Here is a 23,205-nt window from a genome sequence, read left to right as displayed (position 1 = left end):
TTTAAAATGGAGGGGATTCCCCCCCCTTCCCTTGGCGCCCTGCCGTGATCCAGGCTCAGTGTTTGACTAAGACAGCAAAGCTGCTGAGGCCAGCATGGTCTCTCTCAGCCTCCCTGCCTGATTTTGCTGAGGCTCCACTTTTGAGTCACTCGGGGTGAGCTGGAATAACTTGCCCACTGACCGACTGTCTCCTGGCACAATGTACTTCCTGTTTGGGTCCTTCCTGCATTCCCTGGTTCCCTCTGTGGATCCCACTTCAGACCTTGGCTGCTTTTCTGTCTCTGCCGTCACTGAAATAGGGGCTGGCAACCTTGAGAGATGTTACGTTAGACAGAATTCAGACCCACCCCCCCTTCTCGGAAGGCCGCCCAGGGAGGGGCAAGCGCTGGCAAAGAGCAGGCCTTTTACGATGCATGATATATGATATCTTTATTGTCATTGTCCCACGCAGAACAATGAAATTGAAAAACTACATAAAACATTCAAACCCCCCTAAAAACTATGAAACCCCATTTTAAAATACACTATACTATAGAGACCCCTTATGCTGCGTTTAGAACCAGAATTGCATTTGCGTAGAAACTGTTTCTCAAGCGGCTAGTCCTGGTCTTTATAACCCTGGACCTTCTTCCAGAAGGCAGAAGCTGAAAGAGATCATTTCCGGGGTGCAAACTATCCTGCACTATCTCTGCCGCTTTCCTATGGCACCTGACAGCATAGATTTGATCCAAGGTGGGAAGAGGGCACCCAATTATTCTCTCTGCAGTCTTTACAACCCTGGACAGCGTTGTTTTTCCCCTGACCGTGCAGCTCCCAAACCACACACACAGACCATAAGGCCCCTTTTGGCATGCAGCTGCCATCAGCCAGCACAGCTAGCCCTACTGCAAAACAGCTGGAGGGCACCTGCATGTGAGCTGCAGATTGCAGGCACTCACACATGCACAGATTGCATTGTTGGGGATGTGCTGAGCGCTATCAACACCACTGCGAGGTCTCCCTAGCCCCCTCTCCCAATTTCCCTTTCTTCCCTGCAGATGACCTGTGTGGAGAAGGCGGGCAACGACGAGAAGATGCTGATTAAGATCTTCCGCTGCCTGGGCAGCTGGTTCAACCTGGGCGTCCTCGACAGCACCTTCATGGCCAACAGCAAGTTGCTGTCGCTGCTCTTTGAGGTTCTGGTGAGTTTTCCAGGGTCCCTCCTCTCTCGCAGAGGGCAGCCTGGCACCATGTCAGGGGACAGTGGCATCGGGGAGGCCTTCAGTGCAGCCTTGGTTGCTGCAAAGGCTTCATCTGGGCAGATCTTGAAGGGAGAGCGGCCCAGTCTTATGCTAGGATAGTCAGCGACTGAAATGTCCTGATGTGTGCATAGTGCTCTCTTTCTCTGTTTCTGTGCCTGCTTGCAGCTCACTGCATGTTCACAGAACAAGAGGGGACTCCCTCTGCAGTGGAATCGATGGAAAGAACCCAAAGGCTGTTTAGTCCCACCCTCTACTGGGAAGTAGGGGGCTACCTGCCCACCAGAGCATGTGCACTGCAGAAAAGAGCTGGCAGTGCCTCCTGCAGTCAAACCATGTCTGATGGAAAAAGCAGTGTTCTCCTCCTCCAGCCCACTGTCTCTGCTCTGTTTGATGCAGAAGTGGGGGTCGGGGGGGGGAATCTCCTTCAAGGGTGGGAGTGCTTTTATAGTAAAGAACTGTCCTGGCTGGGGCTGATCGACTTTGCAGTCCAAAACAGGTCCTGGGTTGGCTGAAGGCTGTTTTTGAAAGAGTTCCATCACTTTCCTTTGATCTGTCAGGCCTTTCCCTTTCCCAGTGTGGTGTAGTGGTTAAGAGGGGTGGACTCGTAATCTGGTGAACCGGGTTCGTGTCTCTGCTCCTCCACATGCAGCTGCTGGGTGACCTTGGGCCAGTCACACTTCTCTGAAGTCTCTCAGCCTCACTCACCTCACAGAGTGTTTGTTGTGGGGGAGGAAGGGAAAGGAGAATGTTAGCCGCTTTGAGACTCCTTCGGGTAGTGATAAAGCGGGATATCAAATCCAAACTCCTCTTCTTCTTCCCCCCCAAGACTTGCGTCTTCCACCCTCTGTATCCTGTACCACATTTGCCTCACTTTGCTTGTTCCTTGGTTGTCGTCTGATGCTGCCCTCTACCCTTCTTGCATTCTTGCTTTTCGGACCCCTGTTTGAGCAGGTGGTCTCGGGTCGTTTCTGCGTTCCGTATATCTGTTCGTAGGCTACACAGAGGTTACACAGGAGTCCTCGTGGAAGGATAGTGTGCATAACCCGCCCTTCTCTCTCTGTGCTGGGGTGGGGTGGTGGGCACAGTCTGGATGAGATCCCTGCAGCAGAGGATTAAGCCCAGTTCCCCCTCCCCGGTGCCTTTCAGCAACAGGACAAGACGTCGACGAACCTGCATGAAGCTGCCTCCGACTGCGTCTGCTCCGCGCTCTACGCCATTGAGAACGTGGAGACCAACCTGCCCCTGGCCCTGCAGCTCTTCCAGGGGGTCCTGACCCTTGAGGCAGCCTACCACATGGCCGTGGCTCGCGAGGATTTGGACAAGTGAGTTGCCGGAGTAACCGTTTACGGGGAGAGTGGTCTGTGCACGGCAGGTTCAGGAGAGGAAAGATCGAAGGCACATCTGTGCTGGATTTCTGCTTCCAGTTTTCAGTTGTATTGTGTTTTAAACATGCACACACACACACACACACACACACACACACACACACAGAGGTTTTAGCAACCCAAAGAAGTGTTCTCATTTGGATTTGGGACTTGGAACAGTACACCTGCTCTGTCCTCTCCTGCTCTCCACTGTCTGCTTCTGAAAGTTTTCTTTCAAACGTGGGCTGTGGTTTTAATTTGTACACTGCCTTTAGCTAATTCATGAGCGCTGTTGTTATTTTTTAAGCCTTTCAATCATCCTTATTTATTAACACACACCCAAATCCCCCCCTGGCCATATGGAACTAGCTGTCTGTGTCCTAGGATCCTGAGCAAAGTTTCAAGCAAGAATTCCCACCCTGGAAAGGGCAATCTGTCTCTGCACTGTCAGCGAAGTTACAGGGAACCAGGCAGAGGGCCTTCTCGGTGGTGGCGCCCGCCCTGTGGAACACCCTTCCACCAGATGTCAAAGAAATAAACAACTATCGGACTTTTAGAGGATATCTGAAGGCAGCCCTGTTTAGGGGAAGCTTTTAATACTGGAGGAATAATTATATTTTAATATTCTTCTGGGAGCCGCCCAGAGTGGCTGGGGAAACCCAGCCGGATGGGTGGGGTATAAATAATAAATTATTATAATAAATTATTATTATTCCTGTTAAGAAATGTACGCTCTGGCTAGAGATGGGGAAAACCAGAAAAATTGGGGGGGAAAACAGGTTTTTTCCCAAGGTCATTTGGAAAAAAACAGAAAAAACTTGGTTTCCAGTCCCCCCCAATTCCCCCCCCCGGCCTTCCCATCTCTAACTCTGGCTTTTTAAAAACTACATCATTCTAGTGTCTGTCTAGATATTTAACACTCTCAAGCTGTAACTATGTGCTATGTGAAGAACTACTTCTTTTTACCTGTCCTGAATTCGGAGAGAGGGACAAAACCTTTTCTCTATCCGCTTCCTCTGTGCCATGCTTAAGTTTATAAACTTCTAACTTGGCACCTCTTACCCGCCTTTCCTCTAAATTGGAGTTGCCAAAGGCTTGCATGCAGACCGGGGTCTCTCCTGCAGAGCTTGTTCCTCTTCCCATTGGGCGGGTGGGGGGCTGTGGCAGCCAGCAGGAGACAGTGGTAAATATGGGGAGGGGGGCAATGAATGACGTTGCCCTGTTGCCCTTCCTGCCTGAGATGGGCATTTCCATGGCAAAGGCTGTGACTTGCTGACTTGGAGCACTGCTTACCCCTCATTTTCCCCCCTTCAGAGTTCTCAACTACTGCCGGATCTTCACGGAACTGTGCGAGACCTTTCTGGATAAGATTGTCTGCACCCCAGGCCAAGGCCTGGGGGACCTGCGGACAATAGAACTGCTCTTGATATGCGCGGGTCACCCGCAGTACGAGGTAGGAAGGCCGCCCCTCCTGCCCCTTCAATTTCCGGGTTGTTGGCATGGTGGAGGCACCTGCAGGGCGGGCCATTCAGGCAACGGGAGGACGCTGGGTGATGCTGTGTTGCACACAGAGAGATAGGGAGGAACAGTTTAAAAGGGTCTTCTGATTTTGGTATGGAAAAGGTAAAGGGACCCCTGACCGCTAGGTCCAGTCGCGGACGACTCTGGGGTTGCAGCGCTCATCTCGCTTTACTGGCCGAGGGAGCCAGCGTACAGCTTCCGGGTCATGTGGCCAGCATGACTAAGCCGCTTCTGGCGAACCAGAGCAGCACATGGAAACGCCGTTTACCTTCCCGCTGGAGCGGTACCTATTTATCTACTTGCACTTTGACGTGCTTTCAAACTGCTAGGTGGGCAGGAGCTGGGACTGAACAGTGGGAGCTCACCCCATACTAAAACAAACAAACAAATGAGGCTCCAAGGGCCTTCTGGTGGTTCCCTCCCTGCAAGAAGCGACATTACAGGGAACCAGGCAAGAGGACCTTCTCGGTCATGGCACCTTCAGACGTCAAGGAGATAAAGAACTACATAACTTTTAGAAGACATCTGAAGGCAGCTCTGTATCTGGCAGTTTTTAATTTTTGATATTTTACTTTGTTTTTATATATGCTTTGAGCCGCCCAGAGTGGCTGGGGGTACGATGATGATGATGATAAATTTAAAGAAAAGTTTTTTTAAAAAAAAAATGCTAGGAAATAAATAATAAATAAATGGGTCTCCTGCCCATGACAGGTGGTGGAGATTTCCTTCAACTTCTGGTACCGCCTGGGGGAGCACCTGTACAAGACGGAGGACGTTGTCATCCACAGCATCTTCAAGGCCTACATCCAGAGGCTCCTTCACGCCCTGGCTCGGCACTGCCAGCTGGATCCAGACCACGTACGTCCGCCTCTCCTTCCTGGCCCCCAAACACCCCTGCGCCTCCTTTGTACTTGACCCACAGGAGGGGAGCTGCTAGTAGTTATTTACGCTCCCTCCCTCCCTCTTCCCTCCTTTGTTTTCCTGTGCTAGGAAGGAATCCCCGAGGAGACGGACGACTTTGGAGAGTTCCGGATGAGAGTGTCAGACCTCGTGAAAGACTTGATCTTCCTGGTTGGCTCTGTGGAGTGTTTTGCCCAGGTGAGAGGGGAACAGCTTGGCCCGGTGTGGTCCGAAATGCCGCTGGCGTCTCCTGGCTTTTGAGGGTGGAGGAGTTGAAAGGGCTTCGCTTCCCAGTGCATGTCCGCACGTTAATTCCTGCTTTTGTAAAGCTTGTTATTTATTTTTAAAGGGTGGAATTCAAGGTTCCATGGTTGCTGATCTGTGGGGTTCTCCCAGTCCTCCAGAGCAGATTTGAGGAAGAAGGGGGGCAGGAGTCCTTTTGCTGAGCTAATACAACTCTGTAGTTGATTCCGACCCAATGCGGTTTATTTCATAATCTTAATGATTTCCGCTCTTTTTCAAGTCTGCCTTTATTGCCATTTTCAGTGACTGCTTTATAGTGTTTTATGTAAATTTCCTTGAGCAGGGGTTCCCCAACTCTGATCTGCAGACCATCAGTGGTCTCTGAGCTTCGTTCAGGGGTTCATGGTGTGTGTAAAAATACAAAACCACACAACACAGCACATTACAATTGCTACAGTGGCAGAAAAATTATTAAGTGGTTTGCCAAGACAGTTAGCGATTCCCAAGTGATCCATGAGATAAAAGGTTTGGGAACCAATGGCTAAAGGAGATTATTTCGATTGAGCAGCATATACATCCTGCTAAATAATTTTTTTTACAAAGTACAACCCATTTTCACTGGCATGCCTTATGTTGGTCCCTGGGGCCCTCTTAAAAGCCATTTACCCTTCTGTTTTCCGCAGTCACGCATCCACTTTGACTGCATTAATTCTTTGCTGCCCTTGAGGTCCAAAACCCTCGATCTGCTCCTCTTTCGAACTGGCCGGAAAGTCCACCCTAACAGTGACTTTATGTTTAAAGTGCATCCAACGAAAAAGCTCGTGTCCCTGAATACTTAATTCTTGTATTTTTCTTCTTCACAGCTGTATGCTACCCTGAAAGAGGGCAATCCTCCGTGGGAAGTAACGGAAGCTGTACTCTTCATCATGGCCTCGATAGCCAAGAGCGTTGACCAGTGAGTACCGCCAGCACCGTCCTGGAGGGGGTGGACACGGACCATGAATTCCTTTTTGCATTTGTGTGTGTATCCTAGTCACCAGCCAGTGGCCTTTGGGTCAAACTCATGCCATGATCTACTGTAATAAACCATAGAAAAAGCTCGTTTTTTTTAAAAAAATTTTTAATTAAAATATCAACATAACAAATTATCAAAACAAATCATCTTCTTTATTTCGCCACCCCCCAAGACTTCCCTCAGCTCCTCTCTCTGATTTCTCAACTCATATTGTTCTCTGCATATTGTAAAATTGTATACATCCTTATATTATCTATCCACTATATTAACCTAGGGACGCGGGTGGCGCTGTGGGTTAAACCATAGAGCCTAAGGGTTGCTGATCAGAAGGTCGATGGTTCGAATCCCCGCGACGGGGTGAGCTCCCGTTGCTCAGTCCCTGCTCCTGCCAACCTAGCAGTTCGAAAGCATGTCAAAGTGCAAGTAGATAAATAGGTACCGCTCTGGCGGGAAGGTAAACAGCGTTTCCGTGCGCTGCTCTGGTTCACCAGAAGCGGCTTAGTCATGCTGGCCACATGACACGAAGCTGTACGCCGGCTCCCTCGGCGGCCAATAAAGCGAGATGAGCGCCACAACCCCAGAGTCGGTCACCTTTACTTTATATTAACTATCAATAAATCTGTGCATGTTTACAGTCATACCTCAGGTTGAAGTAGCTTCGGGATAAGTATTTTCGGGTTGCGCGCTTTGTCGACCCAGAAGTAACGGAGCGCGTTACTTCCGGGTTTTGCCACTCGCGCATGTGCAGACAATAAAAATGACATCATGCGAATCGTGACACGTGCGGACACAGGTTGCGGTCGCTTCTGGATGCGAACGGGGCTCTGGAACGGATTCCGTTCGCATTCAGAGGTACCCCTGTATTCGAAACCTGCCCAGGAGTCCAGTTCATTTTGTTGTCTTTTTAAATAGTTTGTAAAAAGTTCCCATTCTTCTTTAAAGTACAAGTGGGTAGGAAAAGTTCAGGTTGGCACAAACCAATTCACTGCACTCTCCGCAGCGAGGACTAGAGATGTGAAACCTTTCTTTTTGCTGGCACTTTCTGCCCTCTTTGCGGAAGTGAGGCTCTCCGCTCAGGCCCCGTTATGGACTAGCTGCTTGCAGAGCTTTGTTTTTGTTGTTGCTGTGGCGTAATTGCCGTTTCCTGCCCTCAGGGAGAACAACCCAACGCTGGTGGAGGTGCTGGAAGGGGTGGTACGCCTGCCTGAATCGGTGCACACGGCCGTCCGCTACACTAGCATCGAGCTGGTTGGCGAAATGAGCGAAGTTGTGGACAGGAACCCCCATTTCCTTGGTGAGTGCGAGGGATCCGCCAGAAGGCCCTCAGAGCTGGGCCTCAGCATCAGGGCTGGACGATGGGGATAGAGACATTTTGAATTGTGCTTGGAAACATACTGGGAGCCAATGTAGGTCTTTCAGGACCGGTGTTATATGGTCTCGGCAGCCGCTCCCAGTCACCAGTCTAGCTGCCGCATTCTGGATTACCGTATTTTTCGCTCTATAAGACGCACCTAGTTTTTGGAAGAGGAAAACAAGAAAAAAATAATTCTGAATCCCAGAAGCCAGGACAGCAAGCGGGATTGCTGCACTGCGATCCCACTTGCTGTCCTGGCTTATGGGATAGCCGCACGCAGCCTCTCCCAATCCCGCTGGCTGTCCTGGCTTCTTGCTTAGCCGCGCACAACCTCTCCTGGGCAAGGGGAGCCTTCATCCCCTGCCCGGGAGAGGCTGTGCACGGCTAAGGCTCCCCCAAGAGCCGCGCTCCCTTTAAAGAGCGCGCGGAGCGTGTGTGCGGGGGGTTCCCTCTTGGGGGCTTTCCCCCAAAGAGGGAGAAGGGCAGCCCGTCTCCCTCCTTGGGGAAAAGCCCCCAAGAGCCGCACACACGCTCCACGCGGCTCTTTAAAGGGAGTGCTGAGCAGAGCCTCCCGCCTGCATTCGCTCCATAAGACGCACACACATTTCCCCTTTTTAGGAGGGGGAAAGTGCGTCTTATAAAGCAAGAAATACCGTATTTTTCGCCCCATAAGACGCACCGGCCCATAAGACGCACCTAGATTTTTGGGGGGGAAATAAAGGGAAAAAAAATTATTTTCCCCCCCAGGTGCGCTGCGCTACACCAGGAGCTTGGGGCGTGCGGAGCTCAGCGCGCCCCAAGCTTCTGCGTGCCGGCAAGGTCTCCGCTAGCGTGGGAGAGCCGGGTGCCTCTCCCAGGGCTAGCGGACCCCTGCGCTAATCCAGAAGCTTGGGGCGAGCTGAGGTCAGCGCGCCCCAAGCTTCTGCGTGCCGGCAAGCAGTCCGCTAGCCCTGGGAGAGCCGCGGGGCTCTCCCAGGGCTAGCGGATCGCTGCGCTACACCAGGAGCTTGGGGCGTGCTGAGCTCAGCGCGCCCCAAGCTTCTGCGTGCGCGCAAGCAGTCCGCTAGTCTTGGGAGAGCCGCGGGGCTCTCCCAGGGCTAGCGGATCACTGCGCTACACCAGGAGCTTGGAGCGTGCTGAGCTCAGCGCGCCCCAGCTTCTAGGTGCGCGCAAGCAGTCCGCTGCCGCCCCAAGCCTCGCGCACCCGGTGGGACCTCCTGCCGGGTGCGCGAGGCTTGCAGACACTCGCCCGAAGCAGGGGGAGCCCTCCCGAGGGCTCCCCGTGCTTCGGGCGACAGGCTGCCGCCCCAAGCCTCGCGCACCCGGTGGGACCTCCTGCCGGGCGCGCGAGGCTTGCAGGCATTCGCCCCATAAGACGCACCCCGATTTCCCCTTCATTTTGGGAGGGGAAAAAGTGCGTCTTATGGGGCGAAAAATACGGTATGCTGGTTGTTGTTTCCGAGTCACCTTCAAAGGTAGCCCCACGTAGATCGCATTGCAGTAGTCCAAGCGGGAGATAACGAGAGCATGCACCACTCTGGCGAGACAGTCCGCAGGCAGATAGGGTCTCAACCAGCGTACCAGATAGAGCTGGTAGACAGCTGCCCTGGACACAGTTGGTATGTTGGGCAGTGGGAGTGTTATCAGTTGGTTTTTGTTTTATTATGCATTTTGTGTTCTCATTTTGTATTTTAATAACAATAGTAATAATAATAATAATAAATTTTATTTATTCCCTGCTCTCCCTGGCCAGAGCCGGGCTCAGGGCGGCTAACACCAGTAAAATTACAGTAAAAACATAATAGGGGGGAAAAACCAATTTACAGGTTAAAATGCAATTTAAAATGCAGCCTCATTTTAAAAGTAGCCCGAAACCATAATGGGAGGGAAAACATAAGGGTCAGACTGAGTCCAAACCAAAGGCCAGGTGGAACAGCTCTGTCTTGCCGGCCCTGCAATGTTGTGAACTGCCCTGTGATCTTTGGATGTAGGGTGGAAATAATACTAATAATAGAAGAAATATGTTCATTCGTTCTCCCTCTGCTGCTGCCCTCTCTCCCTGCAACAGATCCTGTGCTTGGCTACCTGATGAAAGGCCTCTGTGAGAAGTCCTTGGCTTCGGTGGCGGCCAAAGCCATTCACAACATCTGCTCCGTCTGCCGCGACCACATGGCCCAGCACTTCAGCGGCTTGCTGGAAATCGCCCGCTCCCTGGACTCCTTCATGCTCTCGCCCGAAGCAGCTGTGGGGCTCCTGAAAGGTACGTTCTCCTCCTGTGATAGCAGTGGCGGGGGGGGGGGCAGCCCCACAGGGGAGGAGAGAACGCTTCTCTGGACCACGTCTTTGGTGTCCTCCTGCAACAGCACAGCATATTTTGAAGGCCCCTTGCCTCGGGAAAGCTAGCATGCCAGGAATACTGGCACAGCGTAGCCTCCTCGCTGACATGCTTGTCTTCTACAAGCAGAGAGGGGCGACAGTGTTTTGCTAAGTGCAGAGTACACCTTAGTGTTGTCCACACTGGCTGGCAGCTGCTCTCCAGGGTTTCTGGCCAAGGTCTCTCCCACTCTGACCTGGAGATTAAATCTGTGACTTTTCAGCATGCAAGGTGCGTTCTCTACCCCTGAGCTACAGGCCTTCCGGAATCAGGAAACCAATCTCCCCACTCCTAGTCCTGGATTTGAACTTTGGTCTCCCCTCTCCATCCTAGTCCTCCCCATTTGCCACTACGTCACACTGGTTCTCAGGGGGAAATGGGAGACCCCAGAGGGCTGCTGTCAGTTCGGCCGTTTGGTCCCTGGGCTGGTTTGGTTTATGAAGTGCCCGCCTCTCCCCTTCTTCTTCAGGGACTGCCTTGGTGCTGGCTAGGCTCCCGCTGGAGAAGATCTCTGCGTGTCTCAGCGAACTTTGTGCTGTTCAGGTGATGGCTCTGAAAAAGGTACGAGGCCGCTTTACCTGGAGGGAGGGAGGGTTTTTGAGCTTTGGGACAAAAACTGGTAAAGGAGGACTTGGAAGCAAGCCCTCGTTGTTTTGAAGAAAGTGAAGCTCTTTTAAAAAGCACACATTTTGCTTGTTTTGCTCAAAGGGGGTAAGCCTTGTCCCAAAAGACCATCTCTTTCCCTACACACCCTCTTGGGTGTTAGGATTAGCAAAGGGGGCCCTCTGGGTAGTTGGGGGGTCGGTGTGGCCTAGGAGGCGGCCTTCTCTGTAGCAGCCCCATAAGATGTGGAAATCCCCACAGAGGTGTTCCTGGTGCCTTCATGGCTCAGCTTCCGACATTCTCCGAAGACGCACCTCTGTCCATTGACCCTGACACCTGAGATACGTGGTTTTCAGGACTCCCTGCCTGTCCTTTTGACTATAGTTTGGTTTTTTCCAAACGTTTTTAATAACTGAATTTTAAGCCGGATCTGCTGATGACGTTTGGGTAACAAATTAAGCCATAGAAGTGGTGGTCGTCTTGGGTTGCCTCTGGAAATGCCAGCCCCATTTAATAAAGCGTGTCACTCCCAGCCACCCCTGAGTCGAGCCTCAAATTATCAGCCACACAATCGGGGCGAGGGGTTGGCTCAGGAACTGCCGCTGGCACTCTCGGTGCCCACCAGTGGTCTTCCCAACCTGCGGCTTGAACATGGAGACCCCCTCCCCAAGTGCTGGCAACAAGGCAACATTTTCTTGGCCACCCTCCTTGAGGAAGGGGAGTCCCGCGTCCCTCCCTGAGCCGTCTTGTGTGTCTTCTCTTTTCCCCAGCTGCTCTCTCAGGAGCCGAGCAATGGCCTCTCCTCTGACCCCACTGTGCCCCTAGATCGCCTTGCTGTTATATTTAGGTAAGAAGCTTTGGGGGACCAGGGTCTCTCCCCATACCCATGGGGTTGGGGCGGGGGGCGACAATAACCATCAGGCTGATCATCCGAAACAGCGGGTGCATCTTCCTCTGGACGTCTTCGATCAGGATCTCCTGGACACTCGCTCGACTCCTGCACCAACGGAGCTGAAATTCTGTGGTCGGGAAGTGAATTTGTGGTAGTTGGGGGAGAGTCCCAGATAACGCTCCTCCGCCTCCCACTTCGGTCTTCTGCTCTCTGCTTGCCTCCTCCCTCCTTCTCCCCCCACATCTTCCCTCCTCTCTTATCCTTCTGTCCAGGCTCCTTTGGGAAGAGCCGCACAACAGAGCTTCAGCTAGTTTAATAGCCGCTCCCTTCTCCCCGTGAAAGGGACGCGGGTGGTGCTGTAGTCTTAAAACCACAGAACCTAGGGCTTGCCGATCGTAAGGTTGGCAGTTCGATTCCCTGCGACGGGGTGAGCTCCTGTTGTTCAGTCCCTGCTCCTGCCAACCTAACAGTTCAAAAGCACGCCAGTGCAAGTAGATAAATAGGTACCACTCTGGTGGGAAGGTAAATGGCGTTTCCGTGCGCTGCTCTGGTTCACCAGAAGCGGCTTAGTCATGCTGGCCACATGACCCGGAAAAACTGTCTGCGGACAAACGCCGGCTCCCTCGGCCTATAGAGAGAGATGAGTGCCGCAACCCCAGAGTCGTCCACGACTGGACCTAATGGTCAGGGGTCTCTTTACCTTTACCTTTCCCCACATGAACCCATTTATTTCCGGACCGGGATGGGGAGCAACAAAGAGGCCCACATAGGGATCTCTGGGAGAATTCTGGGTGTGCCAAATGGCAGTCCCTGGGATCATTTGGCAGAAGCCATAGCAGCTAAAAGGGCACCATTAGGATAGCAGAGAGAAGTTTGCCGGGTGTGTAAAATGCCTGTTCTCTCCTGCTGTGCTGCTGGCTAAATCTACAAGGGCCTCTCCTCATCCAGCCTTGTCTCCCAACTCTGCAGCTCTGTTTTTGCTTCTCTGACTTTAAATCTGTTGCCGTTAGCCTGATTTGGGAAGCAGCAATCTGTTCTCAGCCTTTGTCCAAAGGTGGTTGGTCTTCCTGCTCTCCACATATCCAAGTACTTTTGTGTTTTCCTTCCCCTGCACTTGGTTCCTGGCAGTTGATTCTGTCCAACTCCACCCTAAGGTCTTGCCTTTTGGGGGTGCAGTTAGATCTGCAAGGGGCCCTTTCCCCACCTCTTGAGGTTTCTGGATGGGCCAACATGTCAGCCGCACGTCTCTCAGATCTCTGCCGGTTTGCTTTTTTTGGAAGGCGGGGACTGTGTCTTTGCAGTCCTCCTTCCCTGGGGCAATTGTCCCGTTAAGCATTGCCAGTGGAGGAGAAGCTGGTACCTGCCTCTCCAGCCTAGCTCGCCCACGAATTCCCTTCCATCCCTCCGTCTCTTTCCCCGCAGGCATACCAATCCTATTGTAGAAAATGGACAGACCCACCCGTGCCAAAAAGTCATCCAGGAGGTAGGTGGAGAAGTCATCCAGGAGGTAGGTGGAGAAGCCCCCCTGCTCACTCCAGAGGGCGACTGGTGAAGCGGCTTGGCTTACTTGCCCGGGTCACCCATGTGGGCTTGCCCTCTGTGGCACACTTCAGCCGTGATTGCACAGGTGGAGCTTGGATTCCAGTTGACCTTGTCTCCTCCTCACCCCGGATGGAGCAACGCCAAGGGGTGGGGTTGGGAGGTAGCCGAGGGCTTTACTTACTCATTTCCCCTGTTCTGTGGTGCCCTCCATGATAAGGGGTGGGTGACTGTATGTAATAATAATGTCATGTATATTTTTATCATGTTCTTCAGGATCCACATACATTATCTCTGTAATCCTTATGCTTCACGTACATTACCTCTGTAGTCCTAATACTTCACGTACATTGCCTCTGTAATCCTTACAACAACCCCTGTAAAGGGGAGGTCAGTTTTCTCCCCAGATGGTGGGGCATGGAAACAAGGCTTTACCTAATGAATCGATGGTGATATTTAAACTGGGGACTGAACGGATTCCCAGCCCCAGACTTTTGCCATCACGCTGTCCCGGCGCTCTGTGTGCGCATTTGACCCCACGGCCCACCCTTTGCAGCACTGGGGCCTTGGCCCACTGCCCTGGCCCCACACCACCCCCCCAGTCGGGCTTTCACGATCCTAGTCCTTCCGCAGATGGCCAGATAAGCAAAGCCCCGCGGCCTGAATACTTTTGCAGACTGGGGCCTGGCCCCTTTCTCCCTGCTAGTGCTGACCTTGTGGAATGTGCCGCTCCGGCTGCTGCCGGTGGGATTAGGTTTCCAGGGAGAGGAGGCCAGGCCTGCCAACCCCATTCGATGTAAAGGAAACCCTCCATAACCGCTCTCCTTCCTCCGCCCAGATCTGGCCAGTCCTGTCAGAGACCCTGAACAAGCATCGTGCCGATAACCGCATCGTGGAGCGCTGCTGCCGGTGCCTGCGCTTCGCTGTCCGCTGCGTGGGGAAAGGCTCGGCGGCCCTCCTGCAGCCTCTGGTCACCCAGGTAAACGCCCGTAGAACTATGGCCTCGGAAAGGGACCCCAGGGGGCCATGAAGACCGACCCGCTGCCTTGCAGGAATCCCTAAAGGAATAATAATAATATTTTTTTATTTCTATCCCACCCTCCCCAGCTGTAGCCGGGCTCAGAGCGACTAACAACAATAAAAGTAACACAGCATTCTAAAATCAATTCATTTAAAAATCATTTTTCTTTCCCCTATTTACCTACGTAATTTACAGAGCTGCCCCACAGCAGAAGGACTTTGGGCAGACAGTGGGGTGGGGTGGTGAGAGTGTCACACTAGGACCTTGGGAGATCAGGAATCTCACCGGGTGACCTGGGCATCAGTCACAGCCTCCTAACCTACCTCACAGGGTCGTTGTAGGGAGGGTGAAGCATGGGAGGAAAAGGCAGGAGGAGGAGGATGATGATGATGATTTTATTTAATTTATATCCCGCCCTCCCCAGGCAAAGCCGGGCTCAGAGCGGCTAACAACAATAAAAGTAACAGAGCATTCTAAAATAAATTCATTCTAAAATCAATTCAGAATCAAACTAATGGCAACCATTGGGCCACAGGGTTACCAAAGGAGGGGCTCAGACTGTGACTTGACCAAAGACCTGGTGGAACAGCTCTGTCTTGCAAGCCCTGCGGAAAGATGTCCAGTTCCGCAGGGCTCTAGTCTCTTGTGACGGAGCGTTCCACCAGGTCGGGGCCATGGCCGAAAAAGCCCTGGCTCTGGTTGAGGCCAGCCCAACCTCCCTGTGGCCCGGAACCTCCAAGGTGATTTTGTTTGAAGACCGTAAGATCCTCCATGGGACATACCAGGAGAGGCGGTCCCGTAGGTACAAGGGTCCTAGGCCATATGGGGCTTTAAAGGTTAAAACCCTGCCAGTTGGCCAGAAACGTCTAAGGAAGGAGAATCATAGGATTGGAAGTGCCCATGCAGTGCAGGAATCTACGACACTCTGATTAAGAGTCTCATGCTCTTATCAACTGAGAGTCCCCAGCACACTCATAGCAGGGAAATAATAATAATAATAATAATAATAATAATAATAATAATAATAATTATTATTATTATTATTATTATTATTATTATTATTATTATTATTATTATTATTATTATTATTATTATTTTATTTCTACCCCGCCCATCTGGCTGGGTTTCCCCAACCACTCAAGGCAGCTTCCAACAAAGATTAAAAATACATTAAAATAGCACACATTAAAAGCTTCCCTGAACAGGGCTGCCTTCAGATGTCTTCTAAATGTCAGGTAGTGCTTTATCTCTTTGACATCTGATGGGAGGGCGTTCCACAGGGCGGGTGCCACTACCGAGAAGGCCCTCTGCCTGGTTCCCTGTAGCTTTGCTTCTCGCAATGAGGGAACCGCCAGAAGGCCCTCGCGCTGGACCTCAGTGTCTGGGCAGAACAATGGGGGTGGACACGCTCCTTCAGGTATACTGGGCCAAGGCCATTTAGGGCTTTAAAGGTCAACACCAACACTTTGAATTGTGCTCAGAAACATACTGGGAGCCAATGCAGATCAGCACCTGCTGAATATGCGCTGCTGCTTCTTCTCAGTCCCTTTGGGCACCTTGGATAGATGTTTTTGAACCCACCCTGGTGTTCTCCTTGTGAGTGCTTTAAACCAGGGGTCAGCAAACTTACCACTCCTCAGGCCGGTGTCTCCAGCACTGATGGCCCTGCGGGCGCATGCCCATACGCGTGCACACATGCTATTTCTGGCGCACCTCCGGGCCAGAGGAGCACCGGAAATAGCTTGTGCGCATGTGCATGGGCCTCCTTCGACCCGGATGTGCACTGGAAATAACGCTTGCGCATGTGCAAATAACGCTTGCGCATGCGCACAAGCTATTTCCGGTGCTCTTCCGGCCCGGAAGTGGGCAGCCGCGGAGTGCCGGTGAAAGCAGGCGGCGGGGGTTGCCGCGGGCCGGATAAACGAATCCTTTGGGCCTTATCCGGCCCGCGGGCCTTCGTATGGGGACCCCTGGTTTAAACTGTTTAAAATGCCACCTGTTTTCTTACCGCTGTCTCTTGCCTTGGAACCTTCTGTCGAAGTGTAGATAGAAAGCAGCTCCCCCCGGTCCGCTGGGCTGCTGCTTTGGCCCAAGCATCCTCCCCATTCACTGACCTCTGCTTCTCTCTCTCCCCCCTGCCCCTCCGCCAGATGGTGAGTGTCTACCAGGAGCACCAGCACTCCTGCTTCCTCTACCTGGGCAGCATACTTGTGGATGAGTACGGAATGGAGGAGGGCTGTCGCCAGGGGCTGCTCGATATGTTGCAGGTAAGTTGGCCCCCAGGGCTTCCTCGCGGCTTCGCTGGGACCCGTCCTGGCCAGGGGAGGCCCTTTCCTGGTCTTGGTCCGAACGCGTGCTGCGAAACAGCCGCACCTGTCCTGGCCCGACGAGCTCTGCCCATGCTCAGAGGCGTTCCCTCCAGATTCCCTTTGAACGTAACCTTTGGGGAAGGAATGCAAGGACGGCAACACGAGAACGGGGCCTTCTCTGCAGTGGCTCCCCGTCTCTGGAATGCTCTCCCCAGGGAAGTTCGCCTGGCGCCTTACTTATACACCTTTGGGCGCCAGGCAAAAACGTTCCTTTTTAACCAGGCCTTGGGTTGATCCCATTTACATCCCACGCCCATGTGTTTTTCGGGGGTGGTGGTGGCTATTGGGTTGGTTTTGTTTTTATTAGGTATTTTGTGGTTTTGTATCTTGATTTTATTCTGTGAACTGCTCTGAGACCCCCCCCCCCCCCGGTATAGGGCGGTATATAAATTCAAATAATAATAATAATTCCTTTTTTAATGCATTTTATTAATTTTTTTAACATATTAATTCCAGCATTCATGCAACATAGCTTCTCATTTTATACAATATTTTTGGACTTCTGTCAATGCTTTGATGATTTTCCCTTCTTTGTCACTTACTAATAATTCACCTCATTGTCTTTTTTTTGGCAATATTTCAAATAATTCACCTTACAAAACTACTTGCAAAGCTACTAGCATAATAATAATAATAATAATAATAATAATAATAATAATAATAATAATAATAAATAATTCCAACATTGCATTGCAGCGTTGGCAGGGACCTCCAAGAATGTTTTAGTCCTTTGTAGCCTTGGATGCCCTTTCTGAAAAAGGTTGGCAGAAACTGCGCCCGTTGTTCCAAACATGGCTGCCGGCCCCATATATTTGTATTACAGGGGGCATGCATTTAGAGGGACGTGGGTGGCGCTGTGGGTTAAACCACAGAGCCTAGGCCTTGCCGATCAGAAGGTTGGTGGTTTGAATCCCCGCAATGGGTGAGCTCCCGCTGCTCGGTCCCAGCTCCTGCCAACCTAGCAGTTCCAAAGCACACCAGTGCAAGTAGATAAATAGGTACAGCTCCGGCGGGAAGGTAAACAGCGTTTCCGTGCGCTGCTCTGGTTCGCCAGAAGCGGCTTAGTCATGCTGGCCTCATGACCCGGAAGCTGTACGCCGGCTCCCTCGGCCAATAAAGCGAGATGAGCGCCACAACGCCAGAGTCGGCTGTGACTGGACCTAATGGTCAAGGGTCCCTTTACCTTTACCTTAAATGTAAAGGTAAAGGGACCCCTGACCAGCAAGGTCCAAGCAACGGCAACTCACCCCGTTGCAGGGATTCGAACTGCTGACCTTCTGATCAGCAAGTCCTAGGCTCTGTCATTTAACCCACAGCGCCACCCACGTCCCTTACCTTTACCTTACTTTTATGCAATAAGCTAGTTCCCGCCCAGGTCTGTACACCCCAGAGTCGTCTGCAACTGGACCTAATGGTAAGGGTCCCTTTACCTTTACCTAACTGCTAAAGGCTTCCTTCTGCCCTTCCAGGCTCTGTGCGTGCCCACATTCAGGCTCATCGAGCAACCCAATGGCCTCCAGAACCACCCAGACACTGTGGACGACCTCTTCCGGCTGGCAACCAGGTACCCCACACCCTGTGCTTGGCTCCTGGCTGCCTTGCTTCCAGGCCAGCCTTGGAACTTCCCATCCAAAGCAGGTTTTTTCGGTCTGATTAGTTCCAAATCCCAGCAGGGACTGAACCTCAGTCTCTTACCCCCCCCCCCGAGAGCCCCACTGGAGCACAAATCCCTGGCAGTGTCTCTCGTAAAGGACAGTATTCCTGAACCTTGGAGGAAAGAGGTTGCAAAAAACAGAGGGCCGCTATCGTTGCGGCTGCGCTGCCCTCGGGACAGGAAGGGACCCTAATCAGGAATGGGGCTGGGGGTGCCTAGGACCCAGATCTGAAGAGCTTTTATCAGGCATTGACACGCAGGAGGGGTTTCTTTTTTCTCACCGGCCGCCGGGGTCCTAACCGTCCGATGCTGCCTCTCCCTCGCAGGTTCATCCAGCGCAGCCCCATCACCCTCCTGCGCAGCCAGGTGATTCTCCCCATCTTGCAATGGGCCATCGCTGCCACCACCCTGGACCACCGCGATGCCAACTGCAGCGTCATGAAGTTCTTGCGTGACCTCGTCCACACGGGAGTGTCCAACGACGTGAGTGGCGGGCGCCGGGGTCGCGCGTTAACGCAGGGTGCCACGACATACAGCTTTTTTTTAAAAAAAAATAAATCATTTTTATTAAGTTTTCCATTATAACAATGGAACATCGCAGAGATTGAGGGGAGCTCCACCTGAGGGTTAATCAGAGCAAGGGCAAAGTTTAGCCCAAGGAGAAAAGCAGAGTCCTTTGAAAGGAGGGAGAGACCTGATTTGCAGGCCACCTGACTGTGGGTAGGATGGGGGGACTCCAAGGTTGCCTGCCCCCCCAGAGAAGGGGGGGAATGAGGATGATCTCTCCCTCTGGAGCAGAAGCAGGGTGTCGAGCATGTTAACGGAGAAATCTGAGGGCTCCCTTGGACAAAAAACAAGGACACCAGCCAGGAATCCCAGAGCAAAACAGCAGCCAGTAGGCTTGGTCCTTATTGAAGACTGTTGCGACAGGACTCCCACCTGCCACAAGGTGAAACAAGATGGAAGCCCCGAACAAAAGAGAACCCAAACTTTTATTAGCTGCTCATCCCCATGTTATACACCCCCCAAACTACATCATGGTTACATCATGAAAGGGGAGGTCTGGTGGCAGTAATCTGAGCATCCTGGACTCTGCCCCATGGTTCCCCTTGCCCCCCACCAAACACCCATCAAGTGTAACAAAAGAGATATTTACATTTCCCTGTTTCCCAGCCAAGTTCATCCCACCCTTTTGTCTTCATCTGGGTTTGTTATTTCAGGAATGGCTACCTGTCTGGCACTCAGGTCTCAGGGTGCCAGGGATTATCACTCAGGCAGAGGGGCTGCTGAGTAGCTGAGCTCACATGTCCATATGAATTTCTGAAGTTTTCCCAGTGAGCCAGTACATAGAGACATTTATCAGTGAATTCCTACATTTGGTATCGTGCAGCAAAGGCCCTTTGAATAGATAGGAAGAAACTGTGATGAAGTGTTTTGTGGGGACAAATCACAAAAGTCACAAAAGTGATGGTGCTGATTTTGGTAGTGGGATGCATGTGCGTGATATCTGCTGGAGGGGCAACCCCCCCCAACCTATACATAAATTCCTGCAACAAGAGCGGCCCATGGTTTGGGTGGGAAGCTCCCTGCAGCTCCGAGGGCCGCCCGCAAGTGCGCCCCTCTCTCTCTCTCTGTCCCCGCAGCACGAAGAGAACTTTGAGGCGCGGAAGGAGCTGATTGCGCAGGTGATGACGCAGCTGGGACAACAGCTTGTGAGCCAACTCTTGCACACCAGCTGCTTCTGCCTGCCGCCTTACACCCTGCCGGACGTGGCCGAGGTGCTGTGGGAGATCATGCAGGTCGACAGGCCGGTAAGGAGGAAGCTGGGACTGGGCCTTCCGGGTGGGGAGACCACTGGACGTGCCCAGCCTGCTTTTGGCAGGACAGCCGCCACTGCCCTCCCTCTGGGCGCTAGCTTGACACAACCGGACTTTGAAAAGCTAGACCAAGTCCAGTTTTGTTGGATCAACTGCATTTAAATTGGGTTTTGAACAAACATGCAGCCAGTCCTTACCGAATCGTATATCTTCTTCCTTGGCGGGTCATGCCAACTGCTCTTTTGCATCATGCTTTTTGTAAGGTGGATGCGGGTGGCGCTGTGGGTTAAACCACAGAGCCTAGGACTTGCCGATTAGAAGGTCGGCAGTTTGAATCCCCGCGACGGGGTGAGCTCCAGTTGCTCGGTCCCTGCTCCTGCCAACCTAGCAGTTCAAAAGCACGTCAAAAGTGCAAGTAGATAAATAGGTACCACTCCGGTGGGAAGGTAAACGGCGTTTCCGTGCGCTCCTCTGGTTTGCCAGAAGTGGCTTAGTCATGCTGGCCACATGACATGGAGGCTGTACGCCGGCTCCCTCGGCCAGTAAAGCGAGATGAGCGCCGCAACCCCAGAGTTGGCCACGACTGGGACCTAATGGTCAGAGGTCCCTTTACCTTTACTTTAAGGAGTCTCAAGGGATGCGGGCAGCGCTGTGCATTAAACCACAGAGCCTAGGGCTTGCCGATCAGAAGGTCGGCGGTTCGAATCCCTGTGGTGGGGTGAGCTCCCCTTGCTCGGTCCCAGCTCCTGCCAACCTAGCAGTTCAAAAGCATGTCAAAGTGCAAGTAAATAAATAGGTACCACTCTGGTGGGAAGGTAAACGGTGTTTCCATGCGCTGCTCTGGTTCGCTAGAAGTGGCTTAGTCATGCTGGCCACATGACCCGGAAGCTGTACGCCGGCTCCCTTGGCCAGTAAAGCAAGATGAGCGCCGCATCCCCAGAGTCGGTCACAACGGGACCTAATAGTCAGGGGTCCCTTTACTTTTACCTTTTGTAAGTTGGGGGGGCACTGGTGATGAGTTTACGGAACCAAGGGGTGTGGGGTGGCCCCAAAAGGTTGGGGATCCACTGGCCTGCGCTGGCCGGCAGGGATTTCTCCAGCGGTTCCAGGCGGGGGACTCGGGGATGGAGCTTGGCGCCTTCTGCACTCCAGGCAGGTGCTCTAACCCCTGAGGCTTTGTGTGTTGCTGCGGAGTCTTGGGAGGGTCTTGTCTTGGGAGTCACTCCTTTCCCCTTTCCTTTCTCTCCGCTCTCCTCTCTGGCTGCCACAGACCTTCTGCCGCTGGCTGGAGAACTCGCTGAAGGGCTTACCAAAGGAAACATCGGGGGGAGCCGTGCAGGTGACGCACAAGCAGCTGACAGACTTCCACAAGCAGGTCACGAGGTCAGTGTGGTCTTCAGGGCTGTGTTCGGGGGGAGCTGGGTGGGGCGACTGGTCAGGCGGGGGTACCAGGGGTAAGTGTGTGTGTGTGTGTGTGTGTGTGTGTGTGATCAGAGGCAACAAGATTCCTTGGACTAGATCAGGGGTGTCCAGCTTCCAAGAGACTGCGATCTACTCCCACTATTAATAATAATAACAACAATAATTGTTGTTGTTTAGTCGCTTAGTCGTGTCCGCCTCTTCGTGACCCCCTGGACCAGAGCACACCAGGCCCTCCTGTCTTCCACTGCCTCCCGCAGTTTGGTCAAACTCATGCTGGTAGCTTCGAGAACACTGTCCCGCCATCTCGTCCTCTATCGTCACCCCTTCTCCTTGTGCCCTCCATCTTTCCCAACATCAGGGTCTTTTCCAGGGAGTCTTCTCTTCTCATGAGGTGGCCAAAGTATCGGAGCCTCAGTTTCAGGATCTGTCCTTCCAGTGAGCACTCAGGGCTGATTTCCTTCAGAATGGAGAGGTTTGATCTTCTTGCAGTCCATGGGACTCTCAAGAGTCTCCTCCAGCACCAGAATTCAAAAGTATCCATTCTTTGGCGATCAGCCTTCTTTATGGTCCAGCTCACACTTCCATACATCACTACTGGGAAAACCATAGCTTGAACTATACAGATAATAATAATAATGATGATGATGATAATTTATTTATTTATACCCCGCCCTCCCTGGCCAGAGCCGGGCTCAGGGCAGCTAACAGCAATAAAATTACAATAAAACATAGTGTGTGTGTGGGGGGGACACACAAACAAACAAACAAACCAGTTTATTAAAATATGCGTTAAAATACAAGTTAAAATGCAGCCTCATTTTAATAGTTGCCCATAGATCAAAACCATAAGGGGAGGGAAACATAAGGGTCAGACTGAGTCCAAACCAAAGGCCAGGCGGAACAGCTCTGTCTTGCAGGCCCTGCGGAAAGATGTCAAGTCCCACAGGGCCCTAGTCTCTTGTGACAGAGCGTTCCACCAGATCAGGGCCAGTACCGAAAAGGCCCTGGCCCTAGTTGAAATAGAGTTGTTGAGCTTTTTTTGGTAGGGGGGTGAGTCAAAGTTGTTGAGCTTGTTTTAGGGTGCGAGATCAATCAGAGTTGTTGAGCTTTTTGGGATATCAACCAGTTGGACAGGCACCTTCCAACTCGCTCACTGGCTTTATGAAACTATTATCCTTGTGTGGATCACGAGCCATTCATTTCATTGGCGATTGTGAGAGTCGGGGGGCTTCACTGGGTCCCCTATCTCAATTTGTGTGTGTGTGTGTGTTATGTCTGTTAAAAAGGTTTTTTTAAAAAAGCTTTTCATGCTAGGAGCATCTTTGCTGCCCCTCTTTATGTGCCAACTGTGGAGGGAAACCCTTCTTTGCCAGGAGATTGCGGGGTCGGTGTGTCCCTCGGCTGGGATTTCTCTCTCTCTCTCTCTTCCTGGTTGCCAGTCAGGTTTTTCTGGTCCTGCCAGTCCCGTTGTGCGGCTTTTGGGAGGGGGAAACCGCAAGGCTGCTTGGCCCCAGTCCTGCGCCCTTTGCCAGCGCAGGGTGACTGGCTCGGGCAGGCCCATGCCCAGCCCCATCTGCTTCTGAGGCCCTGCGGCTTTGCCAGGGCTCCTTCCCCTTCGCTGGGTGTGTGTGTGCTGAAGCAAGCCCTGGCCTGTTCCTCCATGCCACGCCTTGCCAGGCAGTTTGGCAAACGTCTCGGCACCCAAGTGCCACCCCAGCCTGCCTGCCTGCGGGGCTTTCCTTCCACCCCACGGCATTCAGGGCCTCCTCCAGCTGGGGCAGGCGATTTATGCAGGGCTGCTGTGAACCTTTGCTTGATCAACAAGAGCCTGGTGGGCAGAGGGCAGGGTGACCTGGTGTTTGGGGATCCCGTGGTA

General features: G+C 52.4%; 1 protein-coding gene across 1 annotated transcript in view; it reads left to right on the top strand.

The window, feature by feature from the left end:
- Positions 1-23,134, top strand: part of TNPO3 (transportin 3) — a gene marked incomplete at its 3' end in the record, with an annotated part of 42,967 nt that extends 19,833 nt beyond the window's left edge. Inside the window, exons 5-22 of the mRNA XM_081212194.1 lie at positions 1,038-1,181; positions 2,388-2,563; positions 3,920-4,058; positions 4,838-4,984; positions 5,117-5,224; positions 6,133-6,224; positions 7,439-7,578; positions 9,707-9,898; positions 10,482-10,573; positions 11,386-11,462; positions 12,930-13,014; positions 13,885-14,025; positions 16,218-16,334; positions 17,906-18,000; positions 18,417-18,573; positions 19,734-19,901; positions 21,178-21,367; positions 23,007-23,134. Of these exons, the coding sequence (XP_081068320.1) occupies positions 1,038-1,181; positions 2,388-2,563; positions 3,920-4,058; positions 4,838-4,984; positions 5,117-5,224; positions 6,133-6,224; positions 7,439-7,578; positions 9,707-9,898; positions 10,482-10,573; positions 11,386-11,462; positions 12,930-13,014; positions 13,885-14,025; positions 16,218-16,334; positions 17,906-18,000; positions 18,417-18,573; positions 19,734-19,901; positions 21,178-21,367; positions 23,007-23,134 (2,388 nt within the window). The remainder of the gene's footprint in view (positions 1-1,037; positions 1,182-2,387; positions 2,564-3,919; positions 4,059-4,837; positions 4,985-5,116; positions 5,225-6,132; positions 6,225-7,438; positions 7,579-9,706; positions 9,899-10,481; positions 10,574-11,385; positions 11,463-12,929; positions 13,015-13,884; positions 14,026-16,217; positions 16,335-17,905; positions 18,001-18,416; positions 18,574-19,733; positions 19,902-21,177; positions 21,368-23,006) is intronic.
- Between the last annotated feature and the right edge of the window lie 71 nt (positions 23,135-23,205).

This window comes from Podarcis bocagei (assembly GCF_964188305.1).
Source record: "Podarcis bocagei genome assembly, chromosome: 10".
NCBI lineage: Eukaryota > Metazoa > Chordata > Lepidosauria > Squamata > Lacertidae > Podarcis > Podarcis bocagei.
Note: the sequence above shows the minus strand (reverse complement) of the source record. Positions and strands in the feature narration are given on the sequence as shown.